This window comes from Coenobita brevimanus, chromosome 35 (assembly GCF_032717465.1).
Source record: "Coenobita brevimanus isolate Jiangsu-jjx chromosome 35, ASM3271746v2, whole genome shotgun sequence".
Lineage (NCBI taxonomy): Eukaryota > Metazoa > Arthropoda > Malacostraca > Decapoda > Coenobitidae > Coenobita > Coenobita brevimanus.
Genome location: NC_136988.1, coordinates 493,164 through 507,576, shown reverse-complemented (window position 1 = coordinate 507,576; position 14,413 = coordinate 493,164). Strand labels below are relative to the sequence as shown.

Here is a 14,413-nt window from a genome sequence, read left to right as displayed (position 1 = left end):
AATTGTAATGTAACTGCTATTCCCAAATGTATTTGTAATTTTAAAACAAAGTAATTGTAACTGTAATCGTAATTAAATTTTTGAAGTGTACAGTAATTGCTCCAACCCTGCTCTCACATACCCCTCCACTCCACCTCTTCATCTCATCCTCAGCCTCCCCCTCCCTCTCCCCCCAAGAAGCAGATAGCTAATGACGGCTACATGACCTCTACCATTTTAAATGCAATGTGTAAAGGCATCTCAAAATAAACGGATCTTGAACTTGGCTCTCAGATATCTTGTTTTTTATTTCTTATCTTGGAGGGAACAAGCCTGTGGGTGTCTGGCCTTTGGTTCTTTCTTCCTTGCATTAAAAAAAACAGATGAGTGAATGGATACTGAATAATGGCTTTCTGTTATCTTATTTTTTCTTGGAGAAAAGAATCTTACAGGCTTCTGGCCTTTGGTTCCTTCTTCACTGCATAAAACACACACACACACACACACACACACAATCTAACAAATTTCAAAAAGTCTCACAGTAAAAATAAAACCATCGGAAGGCAGCAAGATTAAAACGACAAATACAGTAAAACTCTGTGTCATCAGACTGAAGGGGTAACACATAGAGAGGTTGTGAGGAATGAAAATATTATACAGTAGATTTGCCGGCCATTGCAAGAGTTGTCAATTGCATTTTTTTTTTTAACAGTTGCATTAAACATATCTGTCTATCTATAGCCAGATGCCATGCCATAATCCCGTAAGGGGTGGCTGTTTGAATCTGAGTTAGTTGTTTTATGGGGAGGGGCAACCCTCTTATTGACACGTGGGGAACACACATGGGTTGGTTATATGGTTACCACCCAGCCCTGTAAAGGGGTCACCGGCTCTCAACCCTAATAATACATCAGCTACAGTAACTAAATCTGACATACTGAGAACTAACAGGAATCAAAGTTTCTCTGGGGTACTAATACACACTGCTTTACTGGCAATGTAATATTTTGTAGGCCAGGGTGCTAAGCAATGAAGGGTCTGGTACTCTGCTTTCTCTTTTAACCAACAGATTAATGCCTCTTTTGTCCTCTACAGCATCACCCTTTTCGTGTTTTGAAAGGCAATGTACAGCATTTCCTCGTACTTTGACGCTTTGCACTTTGACACCTCATTTTTTGTGCTAAAAAAAAGTTTCCAAGTTGTTCCACACTTCGCGAGTTTCCCCGCACTTTGACCCTCCCCAGCCGGCAGCCAACACTGAACATTCAGCAGACAACGCGTACTGATGCTCATTTGTTGGCGGCCATCTTCTGACCACCCTGCCCTCTACTGATACAGTGGTGGTACTACAGAACCACATGCCACTGTTTTTTTTTTTTTTTTTTTTGTGCTGTGCTGGCCTCTTGGCTTGTGGCTTCCCGACCCACACTTGGACGACTGCACTTCGATGTTTGAGATGCAGCGCGTCAGTGAGGTACTGCGTGCGGAGCGACAGCCTTCCACCTGACTGTGGAAGGTGAGCAGCAGATGGAAGAAGACACTCTGGTGGTCGCTGTGGAAGCTATCAGAAACACAAGCCAAGACGCAGCAGAGGTGGACGAAACTGCTGTTAGACAACACCTGACACGCTATGACCTAGACTCAGGTGTGGTAGACATAACAGAGGAAGAGATGAACTCTAGTGAAGAGGAGAATGAAATGCCAGAGAACACTGCAGAGGACAAGATGAGCACGCAGAAACTATCCCACAGCCTGTCCACCATAACTGACATGGCAACCACCTTCGAGGCATACACCAGGACTATACCTGAGGCTACCAACATCCTATCGACCTTGAGTGATCTGAAGTCTCAAGTGATGGCCGTCTACAACAGAAACATTCAGGAGCAGAGACAAGCCCGGATCACACGATATTTTCATGAGAGACAGAATGTGACTGCTATTCTGCAAGGCTTGGACGTGCCAGCAGGGGTGGATGAAGGAGGAGAAGTGGACAGAGAGGAAGTGGAGGTACTGGAACCTGAGTTCGACTTCGAGGGCTTCGGCCTAGGTGTTGGGGCTTCCCCACAGAGGCCCATGTCACCTAGTAACTAGCCCATCTACCCTTGACACACCTTCACCTGCCACTCAAGCCAGACTTCACTTTATTTCTGGTAAGGATTTTTGGTGTTGCAGCTCTTTATAACAGCTTTAATGTCTTTTCAGGTACATGTTTATTGTGTTATGCCATTTTAGCACTAGTTAACACCCTTCATTTAATTTTGGGTAGGGCCTGTTTGGTGTTACAGTACTTTATGATACGGTATGTACATGTCCCATAGGAACACTCCTCTATTTTTCCCATTGATTTCCTTCACACTTCGACATTTCACATTTCGTGAGGTTTTGGCTCCAACCCACAAAGCATGAGCAATCACTGTAGGTCAATGTCATTTTGGATAAATAATTTGTTTTCTCGAAGCTGTATACAGACGGGAATACAAGAGCCGGTTACACAGTCACGACGTAGCCACAACACTTAGATAAAAAATGAAATAAATAAATCATCCATCTATGTATCTATCTATTCCCAGATGCTTTAATCCCACTAGAGGTGGCCACAAACAAACCACCTCCATGTCGCCTTGTCTCCCGCCATTTCACTGCCCTCCCCCCAGCTCACATCCCCCTCTCTCACAGACCTCTCCAGTCCATCCCTAAATCTCATCCTTGGCTTCTCCCTCCCTTCCCCCCCCCTTCCACTTCACTCACACACACTCTCCTCGTTAGTCTCTCACTCTCCACCCTCTACACGTCCAAACATAAATAAAAGTACTAGACAGTGGAAATCAGAGGCTTAAGTATTTTTCACAGATTCCTAAATTCTAGTCAAATCAGCATCAAGATGGCTCTCTAACTATATTCTGTGCAATGGGTAAATCTTGCAACGGAGAGGCAAATCATGCAAATGCTGAGCAACCTCTATGGGGAAGAGGAACTGGCAAGAAGAACATGTTGTAATTTCAAAACTAAAATATATGACAAATTTGAAGTGGAAATGCTACATAGAGACAAAATACAATACAGTACAGCATTTAGAAGGGAGCTGAATAATAATAATCCTGTAATAATAATAATAATCCTGTAATAATAATAATAATAATAATAATATCTATTTATATAGCTAATGCCAGATGCCTCAAGTCCTTATGGGACTGAGGCGTCTGGCAACAGACATAAAAATAATAATAATAGGCCTAATCATCATCAGCATCATCGTCATCTGAACCTCCTTTCTCACGCAAGGGCAGGATGAGGAATAGCAAAAACAACGATAATAATAATAATAATCATCATCATCATTGCCAGACGCCATGTATCCCAAACGGGGTGGCCAAGGGCTTAGAGTTAATTGTTTTACAGGGAGGGGCACTAATCCTCCACCAACCCCACTTGACACGTAGGGAGAATAATAATAATAATGATAATTATAACACTCACCTGGTAATTATACAAGCCGAAAAATTTGGGTAGTAACGTTCTAGGATGTTGAGTCAGATTCTGAAATGAGGACAAAATTGACATTAATGTTACAAGCACAGATTATATTAGCAGAAGAGGTACCTATTTGTCATCATCATTTAAACACACCAAATTTCAAATGAGGGAGGGCAGTGAAATGGTGACGACTCGAGCTGCCTGGAACCACTGTCTGACTCTCTTCTTCATTTCTGCAACATTCGCGGCCTTTCCTCTAACTTTCACTCTGTTGAGTACCACCTCTCCTCCTCTAAACCTCACCTTTCTCTAACTGAGACTCAGCTGTCTGAGGCAACTGACAGCAAACCCTTTTCTGTATTCTCCTACTTTCTCTATACTCATTTCAAAGCCAAAGGTGGCTGTTGTGTATATATACGCAACGACTTATCTTGCTCTCGTGTTCCAGAACTCGATTCTTCTGAATTCTCTACACACTGGCTTCGGCTTTCCTGTCATTCTCTGACTAAATATATCTATGCTGTTTACTTATCTCCTAATTCTACTGACCATCAAAAATTCTTTGACTATCTTACTTCTACAATGGAACACATTCTATCCATTTCTCCTTTCTCTGAAATCTCCATTCTTGGAGATTTCAAAGTTCACCACCACCTTTGGCTCTCCTCTCCTTTCACGGATCCACCTGGTGAACAAGCCTACATCTTTTCTATCCTTAATGACCTAGAGCAGCTTGTACAGCATCCTACCCGTATCCCTGACCACCTTGGAGAGAGCTCCAACATACTTGACCTCTTCCTTATAACTAATCCTTCTGCTTACACTGTTAATCTTTTCTCTCCATTGGGCTCCTCCGATCACAACCTTATCACCTTAACCTGTCCTATTGCTCCAGTACTGCCTGTGGACCCTTCAAAGAGACGTTGTCTGTGGCACTTTGGAGCTGCGGATTGGGAGGCCCTCTGGCAGTACATCTTTGATTTTCCCTGGAATGATTATTGCTTCCATGGCTGGGAGCCATCCGAGTGTGCCTTGCGCATTACGGAGGTTATTCTCTCAGGCATGGAAGCATACATTCCCTCCTCATATTCTCTGACTAATGCACGAAAGCCTTGGTTTAATCACGCTTGTTCTAATGCTGTCCACAACAAGGAGAGGGCCTATAAAAGGTACCGGAGCCAACCCACCCCTGAATCACATCTTTTATAAGTTTCTGACCGGAATCGCGCTAACTCTGTTCTTCGCTATCCTAAAAATAATTTCACCCGTACTAAATGCTCTCAACTCTCCAACTCGAATTCTTCCCGCTCCTTCTGGCACCTTGTCAAAAACCTTTCTAACAACTTTACCTCATCATCCTTCCCTCCTCTTTTCTACTCTGATGGCTCTGTAGCTATTTCTTCTACTGATAAAGCAAATCTCTTCGCACAGACTTTCTCCTCCAATTCCACCTTAGACAATTCCGGTGCTGTTCCTCCACCACTTCTCCCTTCTGATTTCCTCATGGCTGACATTAAAATTTCTTCAGCTGATGTATTTTCTGCCATCACAGGCCTTAATACTCACAAGGCATATGGGCCTGATGGAGTCCCTCTTGTTGTTCTCATGAACTGTGCTTCTGTGCTTACACCCTGCCAAGGTAAACTCTTTCACCTTTGTCTATCAACTTGTACCTTTCCTTCTTGCTGGATGTTTGCTCTCATTCAGCCAGTCCCAAAGAAGGGTGACCATTCTCAACCCTCCAACTATCGTCCAATTGCTTTACCATCCTATATCTCAAAAGTTTTTGAGTCTATTCTTAATAGAAAAATTTTAAAGCATCTTTCCTATCACAACCTTCTTTCTGATCGTCAGTATGGGTTCCATCAGGGACGCTCCACTGGCGATCTTCTCACCTACCTTTCAGATTCCTGGTCATCCTCCTTTCGGGACTTTGGTGAAAGCTTTGCCATTGCACTTGACATCTCAAAGGCTTTCGATCGAGTCTGGCATTAATCTTTAATTTCCAAACTGCCCTCTTACGGTTTCTATCCTTCTATCTGTGCCTTCATCTCTAGCTTCCTTTCTGGTCATTCTATAGCCGCTGTTGTAGACGGCCATCGTTCTTCTCCTAGATCTATTAACAGTGGTGTTCCTCAGGGCTCTGTCCTATCACCAACTCTCTTCCTTTTATTCATCAATGACCCTCTAAGCTGTACATCTAACCCTATCCACACATACGCTGATGACTCCACCCTTCACCTTTCCATTCGGTTCCCGCAACGTCCATCTCAGCAGTTACTTCAAGAAACAAGGGATGAGGCTGTGGCACACCTAATGTCTGACTTGGCTCGTATCTCTGACTGGGGTAAAAATAATATGGTTGTTTTTAATGCATCAAAGACTCAGTTTTTACACCTATTAAACCGACAAAATCTTCCACAGGTATACCCACTAATGTTCAGTAATATTCAGCTTAATCCTGCATCATCCTTGAACATGCTTGGGGTTTCATTTACTCGGGACTTATCTTGGAAAGATCATATTACATCTCTTGTAAAATCTGCTTCCAAGAGATTGGGTGTGCTAAGCCGACTCCGTTCCTTCTTTACCCCTGCACAATTGTTGACTCTATACAGGGGTTTTATCCACCCCTGTGTGGAGTACAATTCTCATGTGTGGGGAGGCTCCCCACATACAGCTCTTCTCAGTAGGGTGGAGTCAAAGGCTTTTCGTCTCATTAACTCTCCTCCTCTTACTGACTCCCTTCAACCTCTGTCTCTTCGCCGCACTGTTGCATCTTTAACTCTTTTCTATCGCTACTTCAATGGTCACTGCTCCTCTCAACTGACTGCATGCATTCCTCCACCTCTACGACGGGCGCGTAGCACCCGTCTAGCAGCAAACTCTCATCCCTTTTCTGTCCAACTCTCTAATGCAAGACTTAACCGCTACTCCCAGTCCTTCATTTATGCAACAGGTCAACTCTGGAACTGTCTCCCTCTGTCTGTATTTCCTGCTTCCTATTATCTCACAAACGCAGTGTGTCCAGGCATCTCGAAAGGATCGGATCCTCAACATGGCCTCTCTTGTATTTTGTTTTTCTCTTGGAAAGAACAATAACAGCAGGCCCACAGCCTGTGGTTCCTTCTTCCTCACATAAAAAAAAAAAAAAACTCCACCAACTCACTTGTCTGAACACATATGGTTTGGTTATATGGTTACCACCCAGCGTTGTAAATGGTTTCCTGGCTTACAGGAAACCATTAGTCCTGTAGCTCAATGTAAAGCCACCTGAAAAGGAAAGAAGAGCAATAAGAAGTGACATGAAAGATGGGAGAAATAGGAAGAGAGGAGGACAGACACAGAAAAAGAATGATAAAGGTGAAGGAAGAAGTAGGCAGCACTACATCAAGTGAGTGGATGACGGCAGCAAACTCACCATGTAATACCCAGGCAGCAACTTCTGGAGGAACTCTGCCTCCTTGTGCTGGACTGTCTTGATGATAAACTCATCATCATTGGTGAGGTAAAATATGCTGCCGCTGGCTCCTGGATTACTCAACTCACGAAGCGGTTCCGTGCACAGGGAAACCTTGCAAAGAATATGGAAAATGTTAATAAAATGCAGACGTGTACATATATAAACAGAATGAACCTCCCTAAAAATAACTATCTATCTATCTATTGCCAGACGCCATAATCCCGTACAGGGTGGCCACTTGACTCTGAGTTACTTGTTTTACAGGGAGGGGCACCAACCCTCCACCAACCCACTTGACACGTAGGAAGCACGTATGGTTTGGTTATATGGTTACCACCCAGCATTGTAAACGGTTTCTTGGCTTACAGAAAGCTATTTGGCTTGTCACTCAATGTAAAGCCACCTGTAACGGAAAGAAAAGCAATAAGTAGTGACAGGAAACAATAATAATAATTATAATCATCATCATCATCATCATCATCCGGATCTCCTTTCCCACCCAAGGGCAGGGTGAGGAGTAGTAATGTCCAGACAGTCCAAAATTGCCCAGTCCAATGGGCCACGCTTCCATTCACTCATCATTCAAGTCCCCGGAATCCTGGCTCTATCGGACACGCCAAAAACATTCACCATAATAATAATAATAATAATAATAATATACCTGCAGACAGTATACCGTACATATATATCAACTGGGTGAAACCTTTAAAATGTTAATAAATTGTAAACATTATACCGATACTGTATATTACTTGAATGTAACCTGACAAAAACTCTTAATAAACTGTAAACACTGTACCCAAATATAATAAATAAATAGAACCGATCAGAATGAAAAAATATATAAACTGCTACTACCATACCTAAATAAAACTGAGTGAAACTTAATGGAAACTTAATGGATGTGATAGGAAACATTAGGAGAAACACACTGAGGTGGTTTGGACATGTGGAGAGGATGGAGAGTGAGAGACTGATGAGGAGAGTGTACGTGAGTCAGGTGGAGGCCAAGGATGAAATGGAGGGATGGAGTGGAGAGGTATATGAGAGACGGGGGTGTGAGCTGGGAGCAGGACAATGAACTGGGAGGGGACAGGGAGACATGGAGGTGATTTGTTTGTGGCCACCCCTTACGGGATTAAGGCGTCTGGCAATAAATAGAGAGAAACTTAGTGGGGAAAAAAATATGCTCAAAAACTGCCTATACTGTACCTGCCTGTGTGAAAAAGAATAAAAGAGAAAAAAGGCTAAACAAACTGAAAATACTGTCCCATTATATATCAAAGCTGAGTGAAACCTAAAGGGAAATGTAACCTAAAGAAATACACTTATAATATGAACTGAGTGAAACCTAAAGAAATACACTGCTATAATATGAACTGAGTGAAACCTAGAAATAACCCATGTTGGAAAAAAAAAAAAAAAAAGCCAGATAGTACACCCATGTGAAAATTTATGAAAACATTCAAGATTGCATATACTTTACCTATATATAAACTGAGAGAAAAAGAGAGAGAGAGAGAGAGAGAGAGAGAGAGAGAGAGAGACGATGTACTTACCAGGTAGTCGTCGGGCTGAATTCTGAACAGATCTCTGAAGTGTCTGAATGCAATGGGGGCGTAGACTTTGAATCTGGAAAAAACAAACAAATAAATACTAAACATTCAGTTATATTCTCTATTACCAATTCCAGGAGGCTTTCCACATCCCCCCCTCATTGTTTTTAAAATGTAAGGAAGAAGGAACCCAAGGCCATAAGCCCCCAACACTGTTCCCTCCATGAAAAACAAAAACAAGATAACAGAGCCAAATTCAAGATCCATTCATTTTGAGATGCCTGGACACACTGCGTCTGAAAGAGGTCACAGGCAGTAGGAAATACAGACAGAGGGAGACAGTTCCAGAGCTGACCTGTTGCATAGATGAGGGACTGGGAGTAATGGTTAACTTACCTCCCCCTACCTACCTACCTACCTATGTCATATATGTGTCAAACACTATCTATTTTTTCCTGTCTGTTACTTATATAATTCTAACGTGGATATAGTTGACATATACAACATACAAGAATACTAATGTGTCATGTATGGACACAGGCTATACTCCTTTTACTCTAACTTGGCCTAAAACTGCCACTCCCTATCTCCAGTGATGAGAGATAAGAACACATTACTACTAGGAATTGATACAAGTCACGAAGAAGTGCTATGGGAAGAATGTGGAGCCACCGTACTACCTTATTCTGCCACTGAGCAACAGGAAATAATTATGATGCAAATGGATGAAAAACTGGGCCAAGTTAAGGAGAAAAGAGCATCGTTTCGTTTCGTTTTGTTTTTAAAGGCTCCAACATGCTTGCATGTGTCGGCCTTGGTCACCTAATGGCGGCTCTCCATGCTGCACGATCCATTGCAGCCTCCCTGTTCAGTCCCTTAACCCTAAGGTCACACTTAATGACCTCGTCCCATGTCTTTCTCGGTCTACCCCTCATAACCCCACCCCCAGTATTAACACTTCTCACCTTCCTCACCCAATTATCATCTCCCATCCTCTCCACATGTCCAAACCACCTCAATCTACCTCTCCTCATCACACCACCAGTACACTCCAGTCCCATCCTACCTCTTAACTCTTCCATTGTAAACCCAGCCCCTCCAGGCCTTGGACGCAGGGACGCACTGCACATCCACCTAATCATTGTCATTTCTGTACGTCTGAGCCGGCGAATGTCTTCCTCCTTCACTGCCCAGGTCTCACTGCCATACAGCATTACACTCCTAACACATGCTGCATACAAAGACCCCTTAGCACGTAGGGAGAGCCCTCTCAATGTCAGGAGAGGCAACAGCTCCCTGAACTTCTTCCAACCACTTCTCACCCTAGCCACAGAGCTAGCTCCAGCCCCACCTCCAGCACACAACATGTCTCCCAAATAACAAAACTCTTCCACACACTCAAGAGATTCACCAGCAAGTTCAATCCTTTCAAGTCTGACGATCTCCACCTGCTCACCCCGACACGCCGTACACATAAAATCAGCATTATCTCGCAGTCTACCTCTGATACCACTACATCTCTTATGCACCCATTTATCACACACACCGCACAAGATGGAATTACTTCCCACGCCCTTGTGGCAAACTGCACATGGCCACTCTCCCTCGTCTTTGACAGTACCGCCACCAATCCTAGATATCATCACTTTTGTTTTATCTGCATTTACCCTTAAACCCTTTTGCCCCATACCATCTCTCCACTTCCTAAACCTTTCCTCCGCCTCCCTTTCATTCTCTGCAATCAACACCAAATCATCAGCATAGTCAAAAAAAAAGATAATAGGGACCTTCCTGGATGCTACATAAGTGCCAGAACCAACTAATTACGTCACAATAACTCCTTAAATCTATCTATCTGTCTCTATCTATCTATTTATCTATCTATCTGTCTGTCTGTCTATCTATCTATAGCCAGATGCCTTAATCCCATAAGGGGTGGCCAGAAACATATCACCTCTATGTTGCTCTGTCCCCTGCCATTTTGCTGCCCTCCCCCCCCCCCCAGCTCACACCCCCCTCTCGCATATACCTCTCCACACCATCCCTCCATCTCATCCTTGGCCTCCCCCTCCCTCTACCCCCCTCCACTTCACTCACACACACTCTCCTCATTAGTCTCTCATTTGCCATCCTCTTCACATGGCCACACTACCACAACATATATCTCCTAATGCTTTCTACCACATCCACACTACAACTACTATGAAAATCTATCCATCCATCCATCCAACCATCTATCTATCTACCTACCTATCTATCTATCCATCCATCCATCTATCTATCTATGGCCAGATCTGTGAAAATATAATTCTAAAACATATACCCAGTAATAAGCCTTGCAACACTTGTCTTCATTCTAATTGGGTAAGGCAGCTCCCTAACACCTCTTCCTTAGTGATTTATTCTACAAACTTACTCATTAATATTCCCTGGTTTGCTTCTCATGTCTTTTCAGTATCGACCCAGATGGCATGAAATACACACAAGAATATGGTAACGAAGCAGAATCAGGTTAAATCAGTAAGGGAGAGGTGTTTGTAACCTTCCTAACTAAACGAGATCAGAATCAGAAATAAACCAGTCAGGGAGAGGTGTTTGTAACCTTCCTAACCACACTACAGTAGAATACTGCCTGAGACAAAACCACCAACAATAATATGCTCAACTTCAGCTCAAGTGTCAGAATAAACAGCAGCCTTTGATCTCTCTCCTGAAGTCTGAAAACTGATGTGTTGTGGTGGACTGGGAGTAGGCTTTCCGATACTATGCAGCAGGGGACAGGGCAACATGGAGGTGATTTGCTTGTGGCCACCCTTTAAGTGATTGAGGTGCCTGGCAATGGACAGATAAATAGATAGACCTAACCTTTCGCCCGGTGTGTGAAAACTGATGTACTGAGGAGGACTGGGAGTAAACATTCCGATTACACAGCTTCAACAAACTCTCATCCCTTCCCTGTCCAACTCTCTAATGCAAGAGTTAACCGTTACTCCCAGTCCTTCATGTATGCAACATGTTAAATCTGGAACTGTCTCCCTCTGTATTTCCTACTGTCTATGACCTCCAGACTTTCAAACTCAGTGTGTCCAGGTATCTTGAAATGAACGAATCTTGAATTTGGCTCTGTCATTTTGTTTTTTTCTTGAAGGGAATAATCTTACGGACTTCTGACCTTTGGTTCCTTCTTCCTTGCATAAAAAAAACTGTCCATCTATTGCCAGACGCCTTAATCCCGTAAGGGGTGGCCACAAATATATCGCCTCCATGTTGCCCTGTCTTCCACCATTTCATGGCCTGCTCCCAACTCACACTCCCTTTTCATATACCACTCCAATCCATCCAACCATCTCATCCTTGGCCTCCTCCTCCCTCTCCCCCCTTTCCACCTCACTCACATACACTCCTTGTCAGTCTTTCACCCTCCATCCTCTCCACATGGCCAAACCACCTCAGTGTGTTCCTCATAACGCTTCCTATCACATCCACATCCACACCACAACGCTCCTTTATATCCTCATTTGTCAGCCTGTCTCTCCATGTGACTCCACAGGCTCCTCTTAAATAACTCATTTCCACTGCTCTCACTCTTGACTTGTGTCCTTCCAACAACGTCCAAGCTTCACTTCCATACGTTAGAGTTGGTATCACAATACTGTCATGTAGTAACTTTTTCACTTCCATGCTCACTTCCCTGTTTCTTATCACTGCTTTCAAGGAACCAGCAACCTTTCTTCTTTGCATAAAAAAACTAATACCGGTAATTAAAACAAAAAATAATAATAATCTCTCACCTGAAGTCCGAAAACTGGTGTGCCGGGGTGGACTGAGACCCATCAGCGGGGAAGAATATCATCTCAACGACGTAAAAATCCTGAATTAATACGTCCAACTCAGGTTTACTGGCTAAACTTCCCACTGCCTGCTGGATGCCCAACTGTATCGACCCCATTAAGGTGGATGTGCCAATCTGTGCGAGGGGGGAAAACAGGGATTGAGAGATTGAGAGAGAGAGAGAGAAGTAACCTAAGTAGGAGGGAACTAACAGAGGAAAAGAGGGAATTAACAGAGGAAAAAAAATCTGAAGATGATTTTTTGAATGCTGTAGTTAGATATGTTAGACAAAAAAAATCAATCAATCAATAATAGTGATGTAAGCTTTACTGAAAAATTCTACTTCTTAATCTAAATTGAAAATACAGCAATCCCCATGCAACTTCTGGCAGACCCTGTATTAGCAAAATAAACAAAAGGATGCACAAAAAGTCAGTCTTCTCTAACAGCCTCTCATACTCAAGGGGTGTACTATCTATCTATCCTATATACTAATGCTCTATCTAATCCCTAGGGGCGCGGTAGCTCAGTGGTGGAGCATCGAGTTTGTGGTCGGGAGGTCGCAAGTTCGAGTCTCGCCTGGGTCTACTGTTGCCGGGAGGGGTAGCTCCCTCCTGTAACCTAGCAGGGCTATAAGACCTTTGACGCCAAGCTCGGGGAATTCATTTCTCCATTTCTATCTAATCCCATCATTTTCAGTAGTCTAACAGCCTCTCATACTCAAGGGGTTTACTATCTATCTATCTACTATATCTATTTTACTAAAGCTCAATCTAATCCCTTCATTTTCAAAAGTATCCTATGCTTGATAAAACCACAACATAGCACCAACACAGTGAAAAATATATAACAGGTTCCATTCAGTTACGTTACCACCTGAAACACTTCTGCACACACTCAACTGACCTTTTTGTATGTAACGATGCCTCCCTCACCGACACGCCTGTGGCCGATCTTTCTCTCTTTGTCTCTGAAGGTATCGTAGCGGGAGGGGCCGGCGTTTGTCCGTGGGGTCTGTGCCTGTCCTGTCGTGGGAGTCTTGTTCCCTCCATCCTGCCCGGCATTTTGTGCTGCTCCCACCTGAAATTAACACTTATTATTAACACATTACTTAGTTACCGGTGCTACAAATGCCACAGAAAGATGATGAAAATGTCTATCTATCTATCTACTATCTATAGCCAGACCCCACAGCAGCACTCTACCTATCTATACATAGCCAGATGCCACAATCCCATAAGGGGTGGCCATTTGTCTTTGAGTTAGTTGTTTTACGGGGAGGGGCACTAACCCTCCACCAACCCACTTGCTGACACGTAGGGAACACATATGGGTTGGTTATATGGTTACCACCCAGCATTGTAAATGGTTTCCTGGCTTACAGGAAACCATTAGGCTTGTCACTCAATGTAAAGCCACCTGAAAAGGAAAAAAGAATAATAAAAAGTGACAGGAAAGATGGGAGAAATAGGAAGAGAGGAGGACAGACACAGAAAAAGAATGATAAAGGTGAAGGAAGAAGTAGGCAGCACTACATCAAGTGAGTGGATGATGGTTACCACCACCTACCACAACAATATACTCTTATGGGTTATTGATCTAAATTATGTCATTATAAAAAATATACCGTAAGGTACAATGGAAGAGTTGAGAGGTAGGATGGGACTGGAGTGTATTGGTGTTGTGATGAGGAGAGGTAGATTGAGGTGGTTTGGACATGTGGAGAGGATGGGGGATGATAATTGGGTGAGGAAGGTGAGAAGTGTTAATACTGGGGGTGGGGTTATGAGGGGTAGACCGAGAAAGACATGGGATGAGGTCATTAAGTGTGACCTTAGGGTTAAGGGACTGAACAGAGAGGCTGCAATGGATCGTGCAGCGTGGAGAGCCGCCATTAGGTGACCAAGGCTGACACATGCAAGCATGTTGGAGCCTTTAAAAACGAAACGAAACGAAACAAAGGTACTGTACTAATGCATGTTACTTGTGCTGAGTATGGCAATACAGTAATCCCTCAATTATCCGCATGTTCATTATCCAGATGCTGTGATCTGGCCGTTCAAAAGCATTATTTTACATTTTTCCATTTTATCCAGACAAAATGGGA

General features: G+C 43.3%; 1 protein-coding gene across 1 annotated transcript in view; it reads right to left on the bottom strand.

Moving 5' to 3' along the window:
* The window catches only part of PIP5K59B (Phosphatidylinositol 4-phosphate 5-kinase 59B), a 198,714-nt gene that overhangs the window by 131,397 nt on the left and 52,904 nt on the right, over nt 1-14,413 (bottom strand). The window contains exons 3-7 of the mRNA XM_080269673.1: nt 13,213-13,386; nt 12,267-12,442; nt 8,479-8,551; nt 6,878-7,030; nt 3,460-3,519 (exon numbers count right to left, since the gene is read on the bottom strand). Of these exons, the coding sequence (XP_080125799.1) occupies nt 3,460-3,519; nt 6,878-7,030; nt 8,479-8,551; nt 12,267-12,442; nt 13,213-13,386 (636 nt within the window). The remainder of the gene's footprint in view (nt 1-3,459; nt 3,520-6,877; nt 7,031-8,478; nt 8,552-12,266; nt 12,443-13,212; nt 13,387-14,413) is intronic.